Raw genomic sequence first — 25,857 nt, forward strand, 5'->3', positions numbered from 1 at the left:
CTCCAGGGTGCACGTGCACTCCCTGCCCTTGGCACGGGGCTGTCCCTGTCCCCAGGGAGGCACAGAGCTCCAGGGGCTGGAGCTGCTGAGTGTGGCCAGCACCAAATCCACCTGAAATGGGAGCAGGAGCAGAGCACAGGCCAGGGCTGCAGCAGGGACAGGGCTCACCTTGCATGGAGCATGGAAGGGGCTGGGGTGATGGTGAGGCTCTGCCCTGGATCAAAATATCCCTCTTGGAAGGGCTTCCCACACTCCCATCTGCCCCAAAACCCCACACTTGGTGCCCAGGGGGATCCCTGGGAGTCAGTGTGGGTTTCCATGTGGGAAGGAGCAGCCTGAGAGTGAGGGGAAGTTCAGGCTGATGGCAGGAGGTGACAGGTGTGACGGTGTTCACAGGGGTCTGAGGATGAGGGAGGAGACCAGGATCTGACTCCATGTTTCAGAAGGCTGATTTTTTCTTTTATGATATATATTACATTAAAACTACACTAAAAGAATAGAAGAAAGGATTTCATCAGAAGGCCAGCTAAGAATAGAATAAGAAGGAATGAATAACAAAGGTTTGTGTCTCAGACTCTCTGTCTGAGCCAGCTGACTGTGATTGGCCATTAGTTAGAAATAAGCACATGAGACCAATCACAGATGCACCTGTTGCATTCCCCAGCAGCAGATAACCATTGTTTACATTTTGTTCCTGAGGCTTTTCAGCTTCTCAGGAGGAAAAATCCTAAGGAAAGATTTTCCATAAAAGATGTCCGTGACAGACAGGTGCTCCCAATCCCAGGGAAGGGGGACATGGCCCAGCTGTGGGGGACGCCAGGGCTCTGCTCTGCTCCCCAGCACCTCAGCATGGAGGAATTCAAGGGAGCAGCCACTCAACAGCATCCCAGGAATAAACAATGCTGCTCCTTACCTCCCTAAGCTCCCTCCTTTGGAGGAAACAGGAGAGGGTTTTGGGAATAGGGAAGGGTGCGATGGGATGCAGAGGTGGGGCAGGACACCCCTGCCTAAAGGGACACCAAACCCCCCTAGGAGCCTCTGAGGGGGATCAGGTTAAAGGTACAAACCCTTATGGGGGGCATTAATGCCCCTGCCAGCCTATCCCAGAGCTCACCCCACTGTGGAGCTCTCCTGATCCCCCAGATCCCAACCCCACAGCCCAGGGCCATGACACCCCAGGGCTGCTATAGGTATTTAATTCCAATTCCTGGGCTCAGCACCGTGCCCACACCCTGCCCAGCATTTTCCAGTGCCACTGGGGTCACCATGGTCCCTGTGGGGTGACACTCCTGGCAATGAGCTGAGAGCCCAAGGATGAGTGCAAGGTGCCATCCCCTGACCTGCTGCCTTCACCTGGCACAGAAAAGCAGCTTTGCAGCAGATAAATCAAACCAGGCAGTGCCTGGGGCTGCCTCCCAGCGCTGCCATGTGCTCTTCTACCATCAGCTCCCTCTCCAGGCACCCGAAATAGCAGAGGGAAGCCCTTCAGCTGCATCATGGATCATCCTGGGAGGCACAGTGGTTATTTTTACGTGGCTCACGTGGAGCTGGGCAGTGCTGCTGCAGTGGGACACAGCCCTGTCCCTGTGGTGGTGTTCACAGGGGTCCCAGGACGAGGGAAGAGATGAGAATCTTGACTCCGTGTTTCAGAAGGCTGATTTATAAAAATATTATTTTATTAAACTATTTTATAAAATTTTAAAAATATATTTTATAAAATTTTAAAAATATATTTTATAAAATTTTAAAATAGAAATTATTATTCTATGATATATATTATATTATTAAAAGAAAATGATATATTATAACTATACTAAAAGAATAGAAGAAAGGATTTTATCAGAAGGCTAGCAAGCAATAGAAAAGAATGATAATAAAATCTTATGACTGCTCACAACCTCAACACAGGTGGTTTTCATTGATCATCAAGTAAAAACAAATTCGCATGCTGGGTAAACAATTCTCTAAATCTCATTCCAAAGCAGGAAAACATGGAGAAGCTGAAGCTTCTCAGCTTCTCAGGAGAAAAGATCCTAACAAAAGGATTTTTCATAAAATCTGTCTGTGACACTTTGCCTTGTCTCGGGGGAAAGAGGCAGAGCTGTGCTACTGCTCTGGAGCTGGGGATGGCAGAGCAAATCCTCTCCTGTGCCCCCTGGATCCCATAAAAACCATTTCCTGTGCTGGGGTGTAGGAGTGTCAGGGGGTAGGACGGTCAGGACAGACGGACAGGAGAGATCTCTGCAGCCAGGGCTGGAACTTGGGGTTTATTGCAAAGGGCCTGGGGGCAGGGCCCTGCTGGGAGCTGCCAGACACAGCTCAGAGCAGGCTGAGAGAGGAGAGGGGGAGAGAGGGTGAGAGGGTGAGAGAGTGGTGAAGAGGATGAGTAAAAGGGTAAAGAGAGCGAAGTTCCCATTCCAATACAATAAATCTTCTGTGCTGAATATTCTGATTCTCGCCAACCAATCTAGTACAAGATACAAATCCTACAGCATTTCCATACAGCCTATAAGAATCATTATATTCCCATACTGTGTTACATTTTAAACCCTAAAAACTCCTCTTTGGGCCCCTTCTGCCAAGCCAGTGGGGTCTGCTCTGAGCCTTTGGCCTGTCTGCAGGCAGAGGGTGTTGTTCCATCAAAAGGGGATCACCTTCAGCTGGCCATGCCATTGTTTTCCAGTTGTTCAGTAACTAAATTATCTCAAAGCTTGCTTTCATTTCAATCTCATTTATAGTTTCCATATTCTCAAAATCTTTTGCCAGGCAATCATATTGATAAGGCTTTCCTGTTTCATCTTCCCCAAAGCCGGGGTCTCTCCACTTTGCAGCACTGCAGGTCACCATCACCATCAGGGTCCATCACCATTGGACTAAGCAGAGGAGAGGGGATGGCTGGGCAGGAGCTGCCATGGGCTGGGCTGGGCACTCTGCAATGTTGGTTACCTGCTGCTGATTCCCTGACTTCTGGGTTATGGCTGGGCCCTCCCTGGGGGCTCCCCTGTTGGGGGAGACCCTCCTGGGGTGGTTCTGTGTCAGGAAACAGAGACACACCAGATCTTTTCAGTCTTCAGGTTCTTGTTTATTGTTATCTTATGTGGAGTTTTACACACTGTCCACACCAGGCTCAGTGCACTGGAAGAGCACCACAAAAATGGCAACAATCTCTTGTTCCAAGGTCTTTTAAGGCTAAACTATCCAATTAAGCACTGACACCTGGATTAATTTCCCTTTTAACCCAATAACTGGTCCCACAGAGCCCCCAATGCAGACTTGTCTGCCCAATTACAAAACGCCACCCAAACCCACGGAGGAGAAGGTGTGGGAAGAGAGGCACAAGGGTGCAGGCAGGATGCCAGGCAGTGTGATGGGCTCTCTGTGCCACCCAGCAGCCTGTGCTGACCTGGGATCCCATTGCCTGCCGCTGCAGGAGCAGGGGTAGTTTACACAACGTGCTCAGGGTGAAATATTTATCAGTCTGTTTAAAGGAAAACCAGGCAGGAGGAGGGGAGAAAGGGCACGAACACAGGCAGGAAGGGGCACAGCCCTGGCTGCGCCACTAGGGAGCCCCTGAGCCCCATCCCGGCTGCCAGGAGCCCCTGGGAGCTCCAAGCTCCCCTCGCTGGGGTCCCCAGTGTCCCCAGTGTCCGTCAGTCCTGCTGTGCTGCAGAGGGATCAGGGCAGGGCTGCTGCTGCTGGCAGTGCGTCTGTCCCCAGGCAGCAAGGACACAGGGACCTCGAACTTTGGGCCAGAAAGCTGTGCCAGCAGGTGCCTTAGGGCAGCACCAAGGGCTGGGTGAATGGGGAAAACTGGGAACTCAGTGCATGGAGTGGCTTCACACTGGGCCCATGCTGTAGCCCTCGGAACTCAGCACGTCCCTCTGGGTGTCCAGGGTTCCCAGGACCCCGCCGGGGGGCTCAGAGACCCTGGCACACAGCCCAGAGCACCTGGGGATTTGATTATAACCCTTGGAGCAAGTTACCAGCTTTGTATGAGGACCTGAAAGTCACACAGGTTTGAATGGTGTAATAATAAAATGATCACAGGGTGAAAATGTAGATTTTAGGATTTTTGGTGTGGGGGTTATGGGGACAAGATGGAGGAACTTGGGCGTGTCTAGCCCTTCTTCTTTCTTTTTCTTGCTCTCCATTTTCTGCAGTGATGTTGGCACTTTGGGATTGGTTTGGAGTAGAAGTGCACTGTCTAACATAGGTGATGGGTATTGGGAATTAAGTGTAAATATGTTATATGTTGTTTGTAGTATAAAAGGACAACACAGAGTGTCTGTGGCTGCCCTGCTGAGCAGATCTCGGCTGGGCAGAAAGAAAATTTTATAGATAAGAATTGATAAACAACCTCAAGACCGAAAGGTGAAGAGTCCAGACTCGTTCTTCAGTTGTGTGGGCTGAAACAGAGACATCCTGCACATCTCAGGGCAGCAATTGTCAACAGCAACCTGAGGCAGCCCCAGCCAGGAAAATGCTGCCCCAAAACCAGGGGGAAGGTGGGGAAGGGAACCAGGCACGAGAGGGGCCAGGTGGGGACAGGGGCTGCTGGAAGGAAAGCAAACCCCATCCAGCCCCATCACCCCATCCTCCTGCAGCTCAGCCTCTGTGGAGGAGCAGGGAGGGCAGGGCCAGGCCCAGATCCCACCCTAAGTGGGACCAAGCACCAAAGCACCTCTGGCAGCCCCAGGTATGGACATCTCTGGCCGTGGATTTCAAGTTCAAAGTGGAGAACAGAGCACAAAGTAACCCCAAACCTCTCAGTTTCTCAGCTGAGGTCCCCACCACCCCTCACACCCCCCAGGCACCTGAGCACAGCCAGAGGGCAGAGTCAGTAGAAACCTTTATTAAACACAAAGCTCCGAGGAACACAAGCTTGTTAATTGGCAGTAAAAGTGAAAGTGCGTCTCCAGCTCGGCCCAGGGGCACCCCAGGACCCCCCTGCCCTCCTCTGCCAGCCCCAGTGGCCTGGGCATGGGCAGCCAGAGCCAAAGGGCTGCACAGGGAGGGGAAGAAAAGCCTGGAGACAGCACAGTTGGGTGCTCACCTGCAGAAATGCTCCCCCTGGCCACCTGTGTCCCCTGAGGGGACAAGCACACGGTGCCAGGGCCACCAGCCCCCCCAGCCCCGTCCCCACTGCCACCTGCCACAGCCTTGCCAGCCTTGTTCTGGACCCAAGCAAAGCCAGGATGTGCTGGTGGGACCCTGGTGACACCCTCCATGTCCCACCAGCACCGTCCTCCTGCCCCCTCCGTGTCCTGGGAGAGCTCCACACGCCATAAATAATAAATAAATACCCCACGCTCAGCCAGGCCGTGGGCAGCCCCCAGGCAGGGGGACAGCCCTGAGCCAGCACCCCCCACACCTCCACCACCCCCTCCCAGCACAACAAAAACTCTCAGCACCCCCACTCTGCTGTACAGCCCCCCCAAACCCCCGTGGAAATGAAACGCTGTCCCCAGGGGACAATAATAAATTAATCAAATCATTAATCTATACACAGGACTGCTTAAAGCTCTGCAACGGGCTCCTGGGGGGCAGCGGCTCTGCCCTGGGCAGTGCCCCCGATCAGGGCCCTATTGGGGGGGTTCCCCCAAGATGGGAACCCCACCCTGGCATCCTCCCCGTGGGGCTGGAGCTGGGGATGCCACCGGGCTGGAGGGATAACGAGAAAATATTGCAAAAACGGGTGGGGGAGGAACAGGGGGCACGGGAGCCAGAGGGGCTGCCCTGCCCTGGCACTGCCCCAGGCACCCAGGAGGGCACAGCCTCAGAAGTCCAAGGGGGTGAAGTCCCCGAAGTTGCAGTCGAAGAGCTCGCTGATGCCCTCGCCCTCCTCCAGCCCGAAGTGATAGTCCTGTGCCTGCGGCGGCGACAGGTTGATGAACTCATCGGGCAGGAAAGCCGCCAGCTCCTCCCTGCTCTGCTCCAGCAGCATGTCCATGGAGGCCAGGGGAGACAGGCTCACCTCCTCCTCCTCTTCCTCCTCCTCCTCCTCCTTGGGGCCCTTGCTGGGCAGCGCGCTCGGCCCTGGCAGCAGCGCTTCTGTGGGCATGGCAACAGCTGTAAATCCCATAATGCTCTCCAAAGAAACCCCAAAAAAGGCTTCTGTGCCTGGGGAGATCCTGCCTTCCCACCTCCCTGCCTTGCTGGGGTGCCTGAGCAGCGTGCCAGCTCCTTGCTTGTGCCACTACAGAGGGGCTGAGAGCCACCGTGACATCTCACCAGCTCCCTTGTGTCCCCAGGCCCTCCATGTCCCCAGGCCCCTCGTGTCCCCAGCCTCTTTGTGTCCCCAGCTCCCTCGTGTCCCCAGCCCCTCATCTCCCCAGGCTCCTTGTGTCCCCAGCACCTCCCTTGTGTCCCCAGCCCCTCATGTCCCCAGGCCCCTTGTGTCCCCAGCCTCTTTGTGTCCCCAGGCCCCTCGTGTCCCCAGGCCCTCATCTCCCCAGGTTCCTTGTGTCTCCAGCCTCTTTGTGGCCCCAGCTCCCTTGTGTCCCCAGGCCCCTTGTGTCCCCAGCCTCTTTGTGTCCCCAGCACCTTCTTTGTGTCCCCAGCACCTCCCTTGTGTCCCCAGGCCCTCCCTTGTGTCCCCAGCCCTCTCACGTCCCCAGCCCCCTTGTGTCCTCAGGCTCCTCTGTCGTGTCCTCGGGCTGTCCCCAGCCCCACCTTCCTCTCCAGGCCTGTGTCACTACAGAGAGACTGATGAGAGCCACCATGACATCCCACCAGCCCCCTCATATCCCCAGGCTCCTTGTGTCCCCCAGCCCCTCGTGCCCCCAGCCCCCTCGTGTCCCCAGGCTGTCCCCAGCCCCACCTTGCTCTCCAGGCAGCAGAGGCATGTTCACATCCTGGGCAGGATGCAGGAGCAGGGGGCCTCTGGGCTGTGAGTGGCTGGGAGGAGAGTCCTCAGGAGGGGCTTTGAAGGGGCTCTTGACAGGGCTGCAGACCCCCGAGCTGTCCTCGGGGCACAGGAACACATCGATGGGGCCCTGAGTGCTTCTCACCGAGACCTGGAACGCCTGGGGAGGGGACAGGAGCGACACAGGGTGGCACAGGGACACGCAGAGTGTTGGGGGAGATGAAACAGGAAAGCCTTATCAATATGATTGCCTGGCAAAAGATTTTGAGAATATGGAAACTATAAGTGAGATTGAAATGAAAGCAAGCTTTGAGATCCCTCAGTTACTGAACAACTGGAAAACAATGGCATGGCCAGCTGAAGGTGATCCCCTTTTGATGGAACAACACCCTCTGCTTGCAGGCAGGCCCAAGGCTCAGAGCAGACCCTACAGCTTGGCAGAAGGGCCCAAAGAGGAGTTTTTAGGGTTTAAAATGTAACACAGTGTGGTAATGTAATGATTGTTATAGGCTGTATGGAAATGCTGTAGGATTTGTACATTGTACGTGAGAATCAGAATATTTAACACAGAGGGTGATTTATTGTATTGTAAGGAGAACCTCGCTGTCTTACCCTTTTACTCTCTTACCTTTTTTACTCCCTTATCCCTCACCCTCTCATCCTCTCTCCCCCTCTCCCCTCTCAGCCTGCTCTGAGCTGTGTCTGGCAGCTCCCAGCAGGGCCCTGCCCCAGGCCCTTTGCAATAAACCCCGAGTTCCAGCCCTGGCTGCAGAGATCTCTCCTGTCCGTCTGTCCTGACCATCCTACCCCCGATGCTCCTACAGCATCTCCTACCAGAGAACCCTGGGCTGCTCAGGGAGGGCACAGGAGGAGCAGTGTGACCCCAGCTCACCTCTGCAGGGTCTGACACCTGCAGCTGGGTCTCTGGGGGGGCTTTGATCACCATCACCATTTGCTCCGCGGGGTCCACGATGCTGCGGAGGTCCTGGCAGGTCACGTAGGCTGCGGTGGGGCGGGTCAAGGAAGGGACACACAAGGGGATGTGGGCTGAGCGCCGCCCTGCCTGCGCCTCCAGGGCTCAACCACAGCCCCACCCAGCCAGCCCCGCCCCGCAAGCAAAGGATATTGCTGGTTGGCGGGGTCCTCGGTGAGCAGGCGCAGCTGCACCGTGCACATCTGGATGAGGTCATCCAGCTGCCGCTCGGCCGCCTGCAGCTCCCGCAGCTCCTTCTCCAGCAGCCGGTGCCGGCCTGGCGCTCCCACGGTGGCCTGGCTGCCCCTGGGGAGCACCGTGCCCATCAGCAGCCAGCCCCCACAGCTTGCTGTGCCCCCAAGGAGAACCAGCCCTGCAGGCATTTTAGCAGCAGAGCGCTCCCCGAGGCTGGATGGAGCCTCACCACTCCCCTGGATAACTTGGGGGGCCCCAGAGGACACACAGGAGTTTCCTGCCACTAAGCACAGCCCTCCCTGCAGCAGAAACTCTGGTGACCCCACCCTGAAACTCCCCACCCAAATAAGACCATCCTCCACCCAGACAGCTCCCCCACGCCAGGCACAGCCCCATGAGTCCCAGGGACGTACAGCCACTGGATGTGGTTCTTGGATTTCTTGGTGATGAGCTGTATGCCCTCCAGGACGTTGGTGATGTCGTAGATGCGCCTCTTCTGCACCTTCAGCACCTCGGCTGCCCAGTTGAGGTCCACCACACCATCTGGGGACTGGCTCAGCAGCTCCAGGAAGCGCTTGGTGGTGAGGTTCAGGGAGGTTTCATACCGGGACTTCTCTCCAGGAGACTTTGCCCCTGCCAGACGTGGAGGACAAGTGTCATTCCAAGCGTCATTCAGCCACAAGGGAAAAGCAGAGCTGAAAGGTCGCAAAACTCCTGCTACCTGCTTGCAGGTGGCTTGTGGACTAGTAACCAGGACTGGCACCCCAAACCCGATCTGTTTTGTCAGGGCAATGGGGTGAGCTGCCCAAATCCCCTGCAGGAAGGAGGTGGCAGCACCTGGCACAGGCTGTGACACCTGTGCTCCAGGTGTGACTGAGACAGAGAGTGCCAGGCAGGGCTCAGGGGGGAGAGCAGCAGGTCCTCCTGGGACACTGCACTGACACCATGCTGGACCTACAGCTCCATCCCACAGGGAGGGACAGAGCCAGTGTGACACCCAGCAGAAGGGCAGGACAACCGTGCCACCAGCACAGGGCACAGCAGTGAGTGTGGAGAGTGGACAGCCCCAGGGACAGCCCATTCCAAAGGGCTGGAAGAAGCTGCCAGGGATGAGCCTGGGGGAGCAGAGTGGGGCTGCTGGAGCTCTGCTCTGAGCTGGGCTGGCAGGGGGGCCAGCAGGAGTGGAGCTGATACCTTTGGCAGGGTTCCTGGCCTTGCCCCGGCTCACTGGCAAACTCTCCGCTATGTACTGGTGATCCGTCTCCAAGTTCAGCTTCCTCTTCACCTGCAAGGGACGGGGTCAGGCTCCAGTGCTATTGAAGGGTGTCCGTGAGGAACCCCCCAGCCCCGCACCAGGGGGTACAGACACCCCAGATCCGGGCACGAGGGGGTGACAGGAGCTGTCACACACCCGGCGGGCATGGGGGGCTGTCCCCACCGCGGGGGCCCTGCCACGCTGCGGGGAGCGCCCCAAAGGCGGCAGGGCCGTGGGTGGGGAGGCAAAGCACGGCCCGGCGCCCGGGCCTGCGGCTTCCGGAGCGGCGGCGGGGCAGGGCCGGCCCGGCAGGTGCTGCGTGGCACGGCCCGGCCGTACAGCCTGGCACAGCCGGGGGCACCGGGCACGGGCTGACACCGAGCGGGCACGGCATATGGCACGGGGCACAGCACGGAGCGGTACGGGCCGGCTCGGTATGGAGCCCGGTCCATATACAGCACGGCTCGCTGTACGTTCCGGCTCGGTACAGCACAAAGCACGGCCCGGTATCCAGCCGGGCCCATTGTATAGCCCGGCTCCGTGTGCTCCGGTGGGGTATACGGCCCGGTGGGGTATACGGCCCGGTCGGTACACAGCCAGTTCGAGGCTCAATACTGCCCAGCCCATAACACAGCCCGAGCCCGCCGCTCCCCGGAGCCCCCCCCGGCCCCGTCCCCCGCCCCCCTCCCCATCCCACTCGCGGGGGTTACCGGCGGGCGGCCCAGCGCGGGCCGTCTGGGCGCGGCGCCGGGGCGGGCGGGCTGCGGCGTGGCGAAGAGCAGGAGGTCGGTATCGGGGTGGCCGCCGCCCGCGGGCTCCTCGGCGGCGGCGGAGACGATCAGGAGGTGCGGGGAGGCGCTGCCCAGCAGCGCCGCCAGCCCCGCCGCGCCGCCCGCCGCCGCCATGGCTCACATGGCAGCCGGTGCCGCCGGTGCGGCGGGCGGCGCGGCAGGCAGGGCGCGGACAGGGGCGCGGCCCATGGCGGGCGCGGGGCCGCTGCGCTCCGGCTCCGGCTCCGGCTCCGCTGCGCCCGCCGCCGGATTGTTCGGCGCGCCGGCCCCGCGCGCCTTTGCGCGCCAAATCCTTTTTGCCGCGAAAAGCGGCGCGAGCCGCCCCGCCGCCCGCCCATTGGCTGCGCCCGCCGCGGCGGGGAGGTGAAGGCGCGCTGCTATTGGCTGGAGCGAGCGGGGAGGCGGGCGGTGCCGCGCGGCCATTGGCGGGCGGGGGCCGCGCTGACAGGCGGCCAATCAGCGGCGTCGCGCTGGGGCGGCGGCCAATGGGAGCGCGGCTCGGGGACGCGGCGGGGGCGGCGCGTGGGTGCGGCGCGCGCTGTGTGTGTCCCCCCCCCGGGGGTGTCCCCTCCCGTGTCCCCGTTTGTGTCCCCCATAGGAGTGTCCCTCTTTGTGTCCCCCCGGGGTGTTCCCCCCGTCCCTGTTTGTGTACCTGGGTCTCCCCTTAGGGGTGCCTCCTCCCATGTCCCTCTTTGTGTCCCCCTCGGTGGTGTCCCCTCCCGTGTCCTTCTTTGTGTCCCCCATAGGGATGTCCCTGTGTCCCCCATAGGGATGTCCCCTCCCCTGTCCCTGTTTGTCTCCCGTGTCCCCCTCGGGGGTGTCCCCTCCCCTGTCCCTGTTTGTGTCCCCCTCTGAGGTGTCCCCTCCTTGTGTTCCGCCGCGGGTTCCTCGCTCCGACCCGGCCCCAGCTCCCGGTTTTCCCCCGTAGGGAGTTCCAGGCTCGGTCCCGGCCCTGGCTCAGCCCCGCCGGGCTGGCGGGCTCCGGTGCGGCCGCTCCCCGCCCCGGTGCCCGGCAGGACGGGCCACGCACCCACGAGCAAAGTTCAGCTCGCTGCCTGCCCTGCGGGCTGCGCCCCGCCACGGGTGTCACCGCTGGGGAAGGGGGTGGCTTTGGGCTCTGCAGGGTGTCCCAGGCTGTCCCTGTGTGTTCCCCCAGCCCAGCCCAGCCTGCCCTGCTTTGGGACACCAGTGTTGCTCAGCCGTGCTGGGGCAGGGGCTCTCCTGTCCTGCAGGGCCAGGTCTCTGCAGGATTTTTGTCCAAAAGTGCTGGAGCGACGCAGGGCTCAGCTCAGGGCTGCCCTTGCTCAAAGCAGCCCCGAGATCACGGGTGAGGCTGTGGAGCAAATCTGGAGGTTTCAGGCTCACGCTGCTTTAGGGATCCAGCAGGCACAGAAACCCCGGGATGCTGCAATCTGCTCCATCCGCTCGGCGTTCTGTGTTTCCGAACACCCAACAGCTCCTTCAGCACTGCCTGATAACCCCTGAGAGGGCACAGGAAAAGCTCTGCCGGCAGCACAACCTGCACTTGACCGTGCCTGGCGCTATCTCCGCCCGTGGCACTGTGTGGCAGGGGACAGGCAGGGACACAGGGACGGCACGCAGAGCCGGGAGTGGCCCCATATGCTGAGAGAGATGAGAGTCCACCCACAGACACGGGACAGGCGGCTCCCAGCGCCACTATCTGCTGCCTGCAGGGCACTGATAACCTCTGCTGCATGAGGAAGCAAAATGAAAAAGGAAAAAAGTACATCCTGCTAATAATAATTAAAAAAAAAAAAAAAAAAAAAAAAAAAAAAAAAAAAAACCCAACCATTTCAAGAATAGGCCTTTTGCAGTGCCCTGATGTGGGGAAGCTCTTGAGGAAAGTGTGGAGCAGGGTCTAATTCAAGCACCCAAACCCCCACTGAGCCAAGCCCAGGGTTTCAGCCCTCTGTGCCCCACAGGAGCTGCCCCACGTGTCCCTGGGGGTTTTTGGTGGAACACAGTGGCCCCCAGCCTGCTGCTGCTGCCAGGCAGGGCTGGGAGCCAGCGCTGGCTCCTGCCCCAGCCCTGCTGCCAAGCCTGACCTGCCTGGGATGCAGGAGAAGGAAGGGCTGTGCAGGAGAAGGAAGGGCTGTTTTTCAGGAGAAGGGCTGTGCAGGAGAAAGAAGAAGGGCTGTTTTTTTTTTTTTTTCCCAGCAGTGCGTGGGATGCAGGAGGCATTTGCAGGGATGAGTTAACTCCTCTGCTGCAGAGCAGATCCTGACATGCAGTGCCCCTGTGCTGGCCTAACAGGTTTCTGGCTTTAAAGGATTTTATGCTGGATATTTTGGCAGTGGTTGCAATTCCCATGGGGATGGCCAGCACTGAGCAGGGCTGTGATTTCCCTGGATCCCTCCATCCTTAAATACAGCAGGACCATGGTGCATGTCCGTGACCAATCAAATCAACTCGCTGTGCCTCATTTCTTCACCAGCACAGAGCAAATAGAAACGCTGCCTCGCTTAAAGGAAATTAATACACTTAATTAACACTTGGCCCTTCTAATATTCCAGGCCTCACTCTCCAGAGCCTTTCCAGTGCAATATCATCATTACTAGGAAGCACGAGCAACAGTTAGACCAGATGTTTGCACACAGTTAATGCTTCTTCCATCTGGGCAAGGGGGAAGAGGCATCCCCAGCAGGCGGGCGGGAGCGCAGGGCTGGCGGAGCTCTCCCCGTCCATCCCTGGGGAGCCCCAGGCCGGCGTTTCCCGGGATGAGGCAGGGTTTGGGACACAGCTGCCGCACCAGCTGCTCCCGCCCGCCTCACAAAGGCTGCCTTCACCCCCCTGATTCATGCAGGGGCTGCTCGGGGGGAGCCGGCTCTGCCCCCTCTGCGGAGCGCCAAAAGGGCCGGCTGTGCAGACAAATGAAAGGCGAACGCTGCTGGGAGAAGGGCGGGCAGGGCCTTTCCTTGCATGTGGATGAGGGGAAGCAGATGAATTGCGTCTCGGCACAACTGCAGCCCCGCTAAGGAGTGCAGACGTGCTCCCAAGATTAGCTGTGCGGCAGGTGCTGCTCCCAGATAAAGCCCTGTCTGCACAGCCCTGCTCGGCTGGAGAGCATCGGGAGCCTGCTCTGACACTCTGTGCCCCAGCAGGACTCGGCCTGCAGGAGTTTGGGTGGGTTTGGCACCGTGGGATGGGCTCAGAGCAAGGGGTGTGTGCTGGGAAAAGGCAGCAGCTGGAGCACAGCTGGTACCTGTGCTGGAAAATCCCCTGGCAGCGGGAGCAGGGGGAGGAGAGCTGGCAGGATGGAAACCCACAGTTACTGTCCCTGCCATCACAGCCACTCCTGCCCCCAGCAGCTCCCACATGAAGTGTTCTTGTTTCTGTGGTTAAGATGACCCCAAGGTGTCAGAAAGTCTCTTTTTTCCCAGCCCCGCAACTGAAGAAGTTGTTGAGATTTGTCAGTTCTGCTTTTCAAGGTTGTTTATTTTTTCTTATCTATTCCATTCTTTCTCTGACCTGCTGAGATCTGTCCAGCAGGTTGGGTTGTGGCACAGTCCCTGCCCTTGGGGTGGTGTTGGCTTTTTATACTAAAAACTGGGTGTACTTTATTGACAATAATTTTCCAGTATCTATCACCCATGTTAGACAGTCTGTCTCTACTCTAAACCAATCCAGAAGTGCCACCATCACAGCAGAAGATGGAGGACAAGAAGAAGAAGAAGAAGGAGAAGGACAGGATATGCCCAGATTCCTCCATCTTGCCTCTTGAACCCTCATTCCAAATCGCCAAAATTCTACTTTTTCACCCTGTGACAAATTCAATATCATTCTACTCAAACTCTTGTGGTTTGTACATCTTCACGCACAGTTGGTAATTGTTTCCATGGGCTAAAATCAAAGGCACAGGTGTGTTTGACCTCATGCCAAGGTCTCTGAGCCCCCAGCCAGGGTCTTGAGTCCTCCAGGGCAGTCAGAGGAATGTCCTGGGTTCTGACAGAGTGTGCTGAGCTGGCTCATGGAAGGACAGCAGGACTTCCCTGGGGTCTCCTGCCAATGCCCCTGTCCCCAGGTTTGTTCACAAGATGGTGACTTGGCAGTGTGGCACAATCTGCAGCTGGGGAAAGCCCAGAGCCCCCCAGTTGTGCTGCCCTGACCCAGCAGTCCCCAGCTCTGCCACCAGAGCTATCACTGTTGTTCTGTGCAAACCAAAGCAATTTTCTGGAAGCATAAACAATGTCTAAAGCTGCCTTGTGGCAGAAGAGAGCAGCCCGGGCTTAGGTGTCTCCTCTCAGATCCCAGTCCCCAAAGCCAGGCAGTGCCTGTTCCCTTGCATCTTTACAGGAGATGACACAGTTCTTCCCACAGGACACCAGGCCAGCTCCTCTTTTGGATGCTGGGCACACCAGACTGAGCAGTGCCACCTCCTCCTCTCCTGTGGTGGCACCTGCTTTTAAAGCTCACATCATCAGTGTCTCTCAGGGAAGCCATGGGCACAGAGCCTGTTCCCCTCCTTCTCTGCTCCACACCCAGCCAGGGCAGCCTTGTCTCATCCTCTGTTGTGGTGTGCTGCAATGTCCCATCTTGGCCTTCCAGGTCATTCCCCCAGGTGTGCCTATGCCTCTCTCCCTTCCCCCTTGCCCCCATGCTGAGTGAGTCCTGTCAATCAGGCTGAACATTCCAGCAAGGCGTCGTGTGGTTGGTCAAGTTCAAAGGGTGCCCCTATGCCCAGGGGTCATTGGCCTGTCTGGGTGTCATCTTCCCCTGAGACCCTGCCCCTCTCACCTGGTTGGTGGCTCACCTGTACCTCCCCTCCCCCTGTCCCTGAGCTTAAAAAGGTGATCAGACCATGCGGCCGGGTTCTGTTGGAGCAGTTGCTCACGTTCAGACCTCTGTAACCATGGAATAAACCTCTGGACATTAAACCCTCCAGCAGAATCCTTCCTTTTTCTCTTCACCACCGCCTGAAGCCATTCCTCCTGAGGTAAACGGGGTTCCTAACAAGCCTGGACTTGTTCAGTGCCCAGCTGCAACCACCAGCAAGCCAAGGTATCTCTGGGGTGACACACCGCAGTTGCTGCCTTTGGCCCAGCAGCGAGGGTCAGACTGGCCCAGGCACAATCTAACTGGGAATATTGGGAGCCTTTTCCAATAATCCTCTGAGCCAAAACACCACAAACACTGAGAGCCACTCCATTCCACAGGGCTCTTCAATTCCTTCACTCAAAGGAAGTGTTCTTCACCCATGGAAGAACAGAGAGGCTGAAATGTTTCTGGGAGCCTGGGGCTTTTATCCAGGAGTGATTTGGGAATATGCCAGGCTCTGGTTTCTGCCTCTCTTAAGAGTGGTCAAATACTGGAATCATCTACCCAGGGAGGTGGTGGAGTCACCATCCCTCGAAGAGTTTAAAAAAAGACTGGATGTGGCACTTGGTGCCATGATCTAGTTGAGGTGTTAGAACATGGGTTGGACTCGATGATCTTAAAGGTCTTTTCCAACCTAGAATTTCTGTGATTCTGTGATTCTTTAGTGTCTGCAGCCAGTCCAGGTTCACTTCCCACCACACGGTCACTGAGAACCCAAAAGTGTTGGAACGCTTTTGCTTTTGTCAGAATAAAACCTACAGGTCACCCAGAGCTTCACCTGGGCTCAGACAGTGTGAGACACTCTGTAAGGAGGAAAAAACCACTTGAGGGTAGCACTGGCATCAGTGTGGGGGTTTTAATTTGGCTTCTCATGGCCCAGGCTGGACACTCCAGCATTTTAGCCACAAAGCTGAAGGTTTGATCTTACACTCAGCAACTGCTTCATCCCACCACCACAGCAGTCACCTCTACAGCACATTTCCTTTTAGCTTGGAAGAGGCAGCAAAACCATCCCTAGACATCCTTATTTTCTTTATTTGTCACATTTTAAAAACCAAAAAGGGGTGTCAGCCATCCCAATTTGTTTCTGCAGCTGGCATCCTTACCCCTGCAGGAATTAAATCTGATGCTGGGGTCAAAGCAGCCCCAGCTGTTGTTTCCAAGCTGGTAACACCAGAGCCCAAACCATGCCCAAACTGCACCTTGTGCATGGCTTTTCTACATCCAGGACTGCAGACATACAATAATCAAGCACTGTTTCAAAGATTTTAATTTAAAAATAATGACAGTAAAAAAGGACAAAAAATTAGGAATTTTATTTGTAGACAAAGCACAGTACTGTAATATTCAAAGAGTGATTATACAGAAATAATGGCCTCAAGAAGGTGATTCATAGTGGACAGAGCCACATCAACAACCCCCTGCCCTCTCTTTTTATTGTTTTAAACCCAAATCCAAGATATTTCTACAAGCATCTGATCAATGTCACATAAGTTACCTGAGTTTATGTTCTTTATTTTATTCTATGCTGTCAGAAAATCAAGGCCTGGATTACACAGTAATTATGAATATAAAATACATCTCAAAAGCAGAGGTAATAATACCTGTATTATAGAGCTTTTAGTTTGTTTTTCTCCCTCCTCACCAGCAGAGTGAGGAGGGAGACATGAAAATTCTTCTAAATAAAGAGAAGAATGAAAATTCTTCTAAATAAAGAGAAAAGTTACCTCCTCCAGCAATCTGGTAGGAACACACAGGTTGAAAACTCAAGATTAACACCCCAAAAATATTAACAGTGGCAGACAGACATGATGCCTCATTTCCCCTCCTCCCTTATCTGCTGGGTTTCAAAAGCAGCATCAGAAAACACACTCAGCTCCAGGCTGCCATGGGCCAGGGAGACAAACACAGCCTGGCAAACAGGGAGCAGCACACAGCTTGGGGTATTAACCAAAGGTCACCTTTGTGCTGATGCAGGGAAAATGAGCTGGAGCTCCCCAGCAGCTTCTCCTGCTGAGGGATCTGCACAGGGTTTGGTGGCTCCAGCAGCACCATGCAGGCAGCCAAGGCAGGTCCCAGCAGAGCTCACTCTGCACAGGGGGGCTCTGTCAGCAGCCAGGGATCATCTCTGCCCTTCCACACACACCCAGCTGGGTGTAAAGCAGAGCTTGACCCATCCTAGCAGGGCAGCAAAGTCTCACAGCACCCATATCAAAGGTGCTCTGCACCCTCCCCACCCTGGCACAGGCGCCCAGAGCAGCTGGGGCTGCCCCTGGATCCCTGGCAGTGCCCAAGGCCAGGCTGGACAGGGCTGGGAGCAGCCTGGGATGGTGAAAGGTGTCCTTGCCATGGCAGGGGCTGGGATGGTTTTTAAGGTCCCATCTAACCTGAACCATCCCATAATTCTCTGATGAATGCCCTGAGCAGGGCAGTTCTCTGGGTTCTGTCCCATCACAGACACGGGGTCACACCCCCAGCATCCTCAAACCTCCTCTGCAGCACTGAATGGCCAAACACAGGTTCAAACACCCTCTCCTTCACTGCCAGCATCAAACACAGCCCAGAAAAGCTTCCCTAACCCAAATGTCAGGCAGCTGTCTCATTTTCACCTTTGTTAAATAATGCAATTGTCCCGGAAAGGGTTCTGCAGCCCAGCACACAAGCTGTCCTCCAAAGGGAAGGGAAGCACAGTGGGTATGCCAGGGCAGCAGGCAGCAGCAGTAAATAACCCTGAGCCTGCTTTGTTCCTTCATAAAATAAATGATTAATAGCCCAGGATAGTCAGTCTGCTTGAAAAGCTCAGGATTGCTGAAAACTTTTGATCAGTTTGATTCATTAACCTTTAAAACTGCCTCTAAGAGAGGCTTAAAATCTGAGGGAGAAGCATCATTTTAAACCCTTCAATTTTATCCAGAGTGACAAACTGAGCAAAGACAGAGACTCTGCTCCTCTTTAGAGACACTCGGCATCAGTCAGGTGTCAAGGAATAAATAACAAGGGGGAAAATAAAGTTGTTGTAGACAAACATCCCCATGCTCATCTTAAAATTCAAAACCAGTCAGGGCTGAGGGGAGAAAATGACCCTTCTTTGTGATCCTTAAGCACTGGCCATACTGCAGGTGCCTTCCCAACTGTCTCTTTATTTCTTTTGCGTTTAATGCTAATAAAAAAAGGAACCCAAACAGGGCACTCCATTCCCCAAACAATGCCCTGGGGGAGGGCAGGGAGTGTCACTTACATATCCCAAAAGTCTGACTCAGACAAATTACTTCTAGTTCACTTCCCCACGACACTCCTGCATTGTTCCAACACCTTGGCAGCAGAAGGGGCTCATCCCCAGCTATCTGCTCCCAGGACAGCCAGGGGGGCTGATGTCATTAAGGAGCTGTCCCAATTACTTCCCTGGGGAAAGCACTGACTTGCAGCTTAACGTCCTGGCCCAGCCCAGCAGGGAAACCAACGGTCAGCAGAGCCCCAAGGGTTTGGGATCCAGGGAGGAGCTGGGATGCAGGGATGGCAGCTGCCCCCTGCAGCTCAGCCAGGGCTTCCTTACAGAGCCCCGAGAGAAAAAGGGAGTTTTGAACTGAGGAGGAGCCATGGTACTGCTGCCAGGCTGACTGCAGACACTGGGTTTTGGCTGGGATTTGTTTTCTGGAGAGGACAGAAAGCAGTGTGAAAGGTCAGGAGTTGGGATGGCAGCTCCAATGCAGATTCCCAAGAGAAAAAGGGAGTTTTGAACTAAGGAGAAGTCATGGCACTGCTGCCAGACTGATTGCATACACTGGTTTTTGGCTGGGTTTTATTTTCTGGAGAGGACACAGAGCAGTGTGAAAAGGTCAGAGCTGGGATCCAGGGATGGCAGCTCCACTGCAGCTCCATGGCAGGCTCAGGCATGGCTTTCTAAGAAAGGAAGAGATTCCCAAGAGAAAAAGGGAGTTTTGAATCAGGGAGAAGTCATGGTCACTGCTGCCAGGCTGATTGCAGACATTGGTTTTTGGCTGGGTTTTATTTTCTGGAGAGGACACAGAGCAGTGTGGAAAGGTCAGGAGTTGGGGTGGCAGCTCCACTGCAGGCTCAGGCATGGCTTCCTTAGAAAGGAGAGATTCCCCCCAAAAAAAGGGCATTTTGAACCAAGGAGAAGCCATGGTACTGCTGCAAGGCTGATTGCAGACATTGGTTTTTGGGTGGGATTTATTTTCTGGAGAGGACACAGAGCAGTGTGAAAAGGTCAGAGCTGGGATCCAGGGATGGCAGCTCCACTGCAGGCTCAGCCATGGCTTCCTTAGAAAGGAGAGATTTCCAAATAAAAAGGGCATTTTGAACTGAGGAGGAGCCATGGTACTGCTGCCAGGCTGATTGCATACACTGGGTTTTGGCTGGGATTTGTTTTCTGGAGAGGACACAGAGCAGTGTGGAAAGGTCAGGAGTTGGGATGGCAGCTCCACTGCAGGCTCAGGCATGGCTTTCTAAGAAAGGAGAGATTCCCAAGAGAAAAAGGGAATTTTGAACCAAGGAGAAGCCATGGTACTGCTGCCAGGCTGATTGCAGACACTGGGTTTTGGCTGGGATTTGTTTTCTGGAGAAGACAGAGAGCAATGTGGAAAGGTCAGGAGTTGGGATGGCAGCTCCACTGCAGGCTCAGCCATGGCTTTCTTAGAAAGGAGAGATTCCCAAGAGAAAAAGGGAGTTCTGAACCAAGAAATCATGGTACTGCTGCCAGACTGATTGCATACATTGGTTTTTGGCTGAGCTTTATTTTCTAAAGGGCACAGAGCAATGAAAAGGTCAGGAAAGGCCCCTGGTCCTTCCACCAGCAGCCACAATGCCCAGCAGAGGAAGGTTATTCCACCTCTAAGGGAACCACAAGCTACAAATCTCACAGATCAAAACCTTCTCAGAGACACCCAGCCCACAGCTTCTTTGGCTGCAATAATTACACATGGTCAAGGATTTGTGAGTTTAATAGTTTTAGGGAGCATTTCCCAAGGCACAGCTGTCAGCTTTCTGAAATCCCATCAAAGCTTGCAGGAATTCTGCAATTTTAGCAGAATATCAATGCTCTTAGTTGGAACAATACTGAGGCTTCTGACAGAAAAACTGAGATGCTTCAAACACCCAACAGTGGTGGAAAGATTTTTATAAAGGAATCAGACCTCACCTGTAGCTTCAGCAGCTTTTCTGTATTGAACCTTTATGTTTCTCTATACAGAGAAAAATATTTAACCAAAAGAAACCACCCAAATTCCTGATTTTACAGCTTTCATGGGGTCTGATGGCTTTCAACTCAATTATTCAGTCCAGACTGTAACAGCAGTTAATTAGAAATCAGCAATGAAATTAGAAGTTGAAGGGATCATTATGACAAAGAAGTATCTTGGTTTTTGGGCACCATGGACATCATGGGTTTGCATGGACAAAGAAAAGGGGAAAATAAAGAAAAGCAAAAAAATAAAAGGGGAAAAATAAAGCAAAGCAGCACTCTGAATATGTGCAACAGTAATAAAGGAGTTCAGGAGGACAAGGAAAAATGACTTAAGAGGAAATTGAGAAGTTTTTTTTTTAAATCAGAAGCTCCCTGAAGTGAAATGTACCATTTCAGCTGTATATACAGAGAAACATATTTAGCCAAAGGAAACAAATTCCTAATTTTACAGCTTCCATGGGGCTTGATGGATTCCAATTCAATTATTCAGTCCAAACTGTAACAGCAGTTAATCAGAAGTTAGCAATGAAATTAGAAGTTGAAGGGATCATAGAAAGTTATTATGACAAGAAGTGTCTTGGTTTTTAGGCATCATGGATTTGCATGGACAAAGAAAAGGGGAAAAATAAAGAATAAGGAGGACTCTGAATATGAGCAGCAATAATAAAGGAGGTTAGGAGGACAAGGAAAAATGACTTCAGAAGAAATTGAGATTTTTTTTTTTAAAATCAGAAGCTCCCTGAAGTGAAATGTACTATTTCAGCTGTACCATAGGAGAAATTGCCAGAGCCTGGAGGGTAAAAAGTTCCAAGGATGATGAAGAGAGCATCAGCAGGACTATGAAATGCCATGGGCAGGTCAGGGAAAAGCAGGTGGGTACAGGGAAAGTGAACCAAACAGTCCCAACTGAGCCAAAAGGGAGCAGGGAATTTCATGATTCCCTTGGAAATATCACCCCATCAAAGCAGGAATTATTTCAATGCACATCACTGAGTAAAGTGTGTAGTTATTTGCACTATGAGGAGTTTGAATTTATTAATTGATTAATGAAACCAGTTTTTGTGCTTTCTCAGCTATCTTCTGCCATAACCCAGGGTGTGCTGCCCTATCCTGGGGCTCAGCAGAGTGTTTTTGAGAGGAAGATAATTAATACATTAATCAATTAAATTAATTAATTAAGCCTGCACAAACTACAGGTACAAAATCAGATTCAAATCTGGTTACAGCCAGCACTTTCCACAGCTGTGGAAGGCAGATTCTGGACCTCAGAGAAACCCTTGCCATGCTCCACCAAAATAAAATAAATAAAAGTGCTTGGGAAATGCCCCCTTAGACACACAAAATCCCCAGCATGAGATCTGACCCCTGGTCATAGAGGAGCCCAAGTTGTGTAACTGTTTTTGGTATTTAGTTCAAGCAGCTTTTAAAAGCTTTACAAACAAGTGTAAAATAATTACAGGGTATTCATTAGTGCACTTTATAGGGGCACAGATTCAGCCCAAGTGCAGGAAAGGAACCAAGCAAAAATAGTGTTTGCAAGCCTGATTTACCAGGCTGGTACAAGACAATCCTAACAGTTCAATTCTCACACATTTTATTGTCTCCCTGAGGGAAAATTGCAGAGGAACTCTCTCAAGAAGCACAGAACTGTCCTTATAATAGTTTGAACAGGATTCTCAGCCATCCACAGCAATGAAGAAATGATGGCCCTGCTCTCAGAGCTCAGCAGATCCCCCACTCCCTTCACCCTCAATCCCACCACAGTGAGCACAACAGCACAGAAAAAAACACTTGTAAACATTCAGATGAGCCCTAGAACATGGTTTCATACTCTCCACTTAGTGTCAGGCTGTCATTTTATAAATATATTTAGTTTTTCAAGAACAAACCCCAATGCCACACTTGTAGGGAAAATAAGGCCTCTTAAAACCAGACTTGCAACAAATTTCTGTGGGGGTTGAGCTTGCTCTAAAAGGAGCCAAAAAACTGATCAGAACATTCTGGCTTGGAGATAAGAGCCAACTCTGCTTGATGGATGTTAATTTTAAAAAACCACAGGTCAAAAGCAACAGAACAACCTTTTCCCCCAGCTGCTGGGAGGTCCCATCCCATTCCAAGGTGGTTTGGAGGGCAGCACCTACTTGCTGTCTGTCCTTTTGTTGTAGATGAGGAAGTCAGACACGTCGTGCCACACCTCACTGTCCTCGTACAGGTAGGTCATGGAGGACTGCAGGGAGGGCTGCAGAGTGTCCCTGTGGTACTCAAAGAGCCACAGGACTGTCCCCCACACCAGGGCAGCCAGCAGAGGGAAGGGATCCTGCCTGGGCTGGGGGATGTAGCCCTTCTGCACAGCCAGCCGGGACAGCCCGAACAGGATGCGGGACAGCAGGTACATGATGATCTGCAGAGAGGAGAAATGTGGGCACCCACAAAATCAGAGGGGTTGGGAAAGCTGCAAAAGGCCTCAGAGACAGTAAAACTGTGATTAGAGCTAAGCAGTAGCCATGAGATTGGTCAGCAGAAAAATTATTTAACTGTAGAAAAGCAAGGACAAATAGAACAATGGTGTGTGTATTAACTCTTATCTAGAATAACTCCCTAAGCTACAGAAAAGTTTATCTAGTGAGATATTAGGAAATTTGAAGCTTAATAATGGAGCTCTGTGCATTGTGCTTTAAGGCTCACAAGCAGGTATTGTATTTGAAATAAGCAGCATTGTTTAACCAAAGGTACCTGTGCTTATAGTGGTTGGATAGAACTACTGTCAATGTGCTTTTGCTTTGTGTGACTGGTCAAAAAACTCATAAAGTGAGTTGTAACATTGAGTTCTTTGTCTGCTGCCTGGGATGTGAGCTGGTGGCATCTTCCCATTGTCATAACCATGGAATGAGACTGATGCTGGAAAATCAAACAGCTCAAGGCATGTTCCAGCAGTCCTGTCCTGTTTGTGATTGGTACAGAGAAACCCAGGGAGCAGGGTGAGAACTGAGCACAGCCACCTCCAGGGCTTCACAAGTGACAATCCAGCCAGGAGGGACAGGAACAACCCCTCCACTTCAAAGCCAACAGGGGGACATTGCCCCTGTCAGCACTCTGCCAAAACTCTGTTTGTTCTCCTGCAAGGCCTGCTGCTCTGATTTGCCAACCACAGGCTGCATTTCCTGCAGCACTGCTGGGCAGTTGCACAACTTCTGTCTCTACCCAGCTCATGCCACCTCAGATGGTGCTGACAGAACAGTCCTGCCAAGCAGGTGAGAGTCTGAGCACAGCCTAACACCAGGCCTGACTGCATACATTGGGATTAATCTGCAGCTCTGTGTTTTACTCCTTGGTGACTGTGTGTTAACAACCAGCTTTAATCAAACACCCCCTGAGCAGCTTTCATCAGTTTAACCAGTTTAGTGGTGAGTTTAACCACTTTAGGGGTGAATTTAACCAGTTTAGGAGTAAGTTTAGCTGTCAGATTAACCAGTTTAGTTGTCAGTTTAGCTGTCAGATTAACCAGTTTAGTGGTCAATTTAGCTGTCAGTTTACCCAGTTTAATTGCCAGTTTACCCAGTTCAGTGATCAGTTTAGCCAGTTTAGTTGTCAGTTTGGTCAGTTTAGCTGTCAGATTAACCAGTTTAGCTATCATTTTAGCCAGTTTAGTTGTCAGTTTAACCAGTTTGGTGGTCAGTTAAGCCCGTTTAGTGGTCAGTTTTAGCCAGTTTAGTGGTCAGTTAAGCCAGTTTAGTGGTCAGTTTAGCTGTTTGTTTAGCCAGTTTAGTTGACAGTTTGGCCAGTTCAGTGGCAAGTTTATCTGTCAGATTAACCAGTTTAGTGGTCAGTTTAGTTGCCACTTTAACCAGTTTAGTGGTCAGTTTAGTTGCCACTTTAACCAGTTTAGTTGCCAGTTTAACCAGTCTAGTGGTCAGTTTAGTTGCCAGTTTAGTGGTCAGTTTAGTCAGTTCAGTGGCCAATGTATCTGTCTGATTAACCAGTTTGGTGGTCAGTTTAGTTACCAGCTTCACCAGTTTAGTTGTTAGTTTAACCAGTTTAGCTCAGTCCAGCTCTATCTGATCAAGTCCTACACTCACAACACTCCAGGTGAGGAGTTTAACCCTGTGATGGCCACACCAGGAACACACAGCAGTGACCACAGGTGACAGCTGGGACAACCCCACAGCTCTGGGTTACCTGACTGCCTTCCTCCAAACCCAGTGCAGCCCTGGAGGCAAACCTGGGCTTCCAGCACCCACAGTGCTCATGGAAACACACAGCCACACCTGGGACTTGAGTGCAGAGCAGTCAAAACTGCAATTTGTGCAGAGAAAATGATAAAAGAGCAACGCTCTGGTCACAGCCACCAAAAACAGGAGCCCTCACCCAATTCCTGGCACACCTCTTGTTTTTCCTGGCCACAGAAACTTTCAGCAAGTGCCTTTACCTGGCTGTTGATGGGATTGTTGTCACCAAACACCAGCCAGCCCCCAATGCAGGCTGCAAGGAAGGAATGGAATGGGATTTTTTTGCCCTGCAGCCGGGACTGGGCTGCCAGGAGCCCCTTGTAGGTGAACACAAAATAAGCCAGGTTCCGGGAGTGGGCGTACGTGGCCTGAGCAATGGACTTCAGCTTCTCCCTGAAACTGAGGCAAAGAGACAATTACAGGAGAGAAAAGGCAAAATCCTGCACTCACCCAGCCTGGGCACTGCACTCCCCACCTACATTGGTTTGGGCACCCCCAGGAATGTTTTGGGAATGAGGAGAAATTCCCTCATCAGAGCACAGCCTTGCCCAGACTGTGGACTGGGTTTCATTTTCCCTCTATTCAAACAGCCCTTTAAAAACTTTTTTATTGCTAAATACAAACTTTTTTATTGCTAAATGCAAACCTCAGGCACTCAGGGAAAGGCACAATATGCACTGCTACAGCCTGGGTTCCCATATTTCAACACAGCACAGAACATTGCTGTTGGCATCTGTTAATTCTCCCTCTGTCCTCATCAACAATTGCACGAGTGATTAAATCCCTCAATTATATATATTTGTGTGTATTTCATATCAGTACAAGCTCAACCATGGCTCACACATTTTTCTGCTTTTAAACCACCTACAAACATGGAAAATAAACAGCTGCTATGAAAACATTCAAAGCAGCAACACAAAACACAGATTTAGAGTTTGTACCTTCCACTCTTGAACAGGAAAGTCATCACCAGGGCGTGTGGGGCACGGATTTTGGCTCCATAACTGTAAAGGTCGACAAATATTTCACAAAGTTCGTTTTATACTATGAAATTATTGTATTTCTAGTCTACTAACAGACAAAAAAAAGGTTGTTTAGCCAAATATCTATTACTTTTAAGCCAGTCCAGCAGCACAGCAAGCCGGGAGGAGCAGAGCAGGAGAGAGAAAAGCACAGGCACCTCAGCGAGCCAGGCCCGAGGGGACCCTCAACCCTCAGGCCCGAAGGGGACCCCAAACCCAGCCCAGGCCACCCAACAGCGGCTGAGGGAGCGGAACCGCCTCCCCCTCACAGCACCCCCGCCACAGCACCCCGGGAGGGATGGGGACCCCGCGGCCGGGCCCGGCACTCACACGGCGCCGTTCCGGAAGCCTTTGATGACGGCGAGCGCGGCGTGGTAGCGGCGCTGCTGCAGGAGCGCGTTGGCGGCGCGGAGCAGAGCGCGAAGCGAATCCTCCCCACCCGCCATGGCCCCGCCGGCCATGGCGCCCCGCCGCACGCCGCTTCCGGGGGC

General features: G+C 53.3%; 2 protein-coding genes across 3 annotated transcripts; both read right to left on the reverse strand.

Annotated features, from left to right (window-relative positions):
* Nucleotides 1-5,776: 5,776 nt before the first annotated feature.
* E2F1 (E2F transcription factor 1) lies at nt 5,777-10,193 on the reverse strand. The gene is made up of 7 exons (XM_058036377.1): nt 9,999-10,193; nt 9,228-9,318; nt 8,447-8,666; nt 7,992-8,144; nt 7,758-7,872; nt 6,821-7,025; nt 5,777-6,051 (listed from the first exon to the last, which is right to left on the reverse strand). Exons 1-7 carry the CDS (start codon nt 10,191-10,193, stop codon nt 5,777-5,779), a joined length of 1,254 nt encoding a protein of 417 aa, XP_057892360.1.
* Nucleotides 10,194-18,639: 8,446 nt separating this feature from the next.
* On the reverse strand, nt 18,640-25,827 carry PXMP4 (peroxisomal membrane protein 4). Of its 2 annotated transcripts, XR_009115338.1 has the most exons (5): nt 25,697-25,827; nt 25,286-25,348; nt 24,545-24,743; nt 19,258-22,519; nt 18,640-18,878 (listed from the first exon to the last, which is right to left on the reverse strand). XR_009115338.1 is itself a non-coding variant. In XM_058036381.1 (4 exons), exons 1-4 carry the CDS (start codon nt 25,825-25,827, stop codon nt 22,256-22,258), a joined length of 657 nt encoding a protein of 218 aa, XP_057892364.1. In that variant the 3' UTR covers nt 18,640-22,255. The 2 variants fall into 2 exon arrangements, 1 of the variants encoding a protein (XP_057892364.1); XM_058036381.1 differs by having other exon boundaries at nt 18,640-22,519.
* Between the last annotated feature and the right edge of the window lie 30 nt (nt 25,828-25,857).

Source organism: Melospiza georgiana, chromosome 17 (assembly GCF_028018845.1).
Source record: "Melospiza georgiana isolate bMelGeo1 chromosome 17, bMelGeo1.pri, whole genome shotgun sequence".
NCBI classification, from domain to species: Eukaryota; Metazoa; Chordata; class Aves; order Passeriformes; family Passerellidae; genus Melospiza; species Melospiza georgiana.

What these genes read in the sequence shown, in the direction of transcription:
- E2F1 (XM_058036377.1), bottom strand. Translation starts at nt 10,193, where the DNA reads ATGGCGGCGGCGGGCGGCGCGGCGGGGCTGGCGGCGCTGCTGGGCAGC. An exon ending in GGCCAGGAACCCTGCCAAAG is followed by an intron (nt 8,667 to 9,227) that starts GTATCAGCTCCA and finishes CACGTCTGGCAG; the next exon opens with GGGCAAAGTCTCCTGGAGAG. An exon ending in AGGTGTCAGACCCTGCAGAG is followed by an intron (nt 7,026 to 7,757) that starts GTGAGCTGGGGT and finishes TCCCCTCCCCAG; the next exon opens with GCGTTCCAGGTCTCGGTGAG.
- PXMP4 (XM_058036381.1), bottom strand. Translation starts at nt 25,827, where the DNA reads ATGGCCGGCGGGGCCATGGCGGGTGGGGAGGATTCGCTTCGCGCTCTG. An exon ending in GGCTTCCGGAACGGCGCCGT is followed by an intron (nt 25,349 to 25,696) that starts GTGAGTGCCGGG and finishes CGACCTTTACAG; the next exon opens with TTATGGAGCCAAAATCCGTG. An exon ending in TTCCTGTTCAAGAGTGGAAG is followed by an intron (nt 24,744 to 25,285) that starts GTACAAACTCTA and finishes TCTTTGCCTCAG; the next exon opens with TTTCAGGGAGAAGCTGAAGT.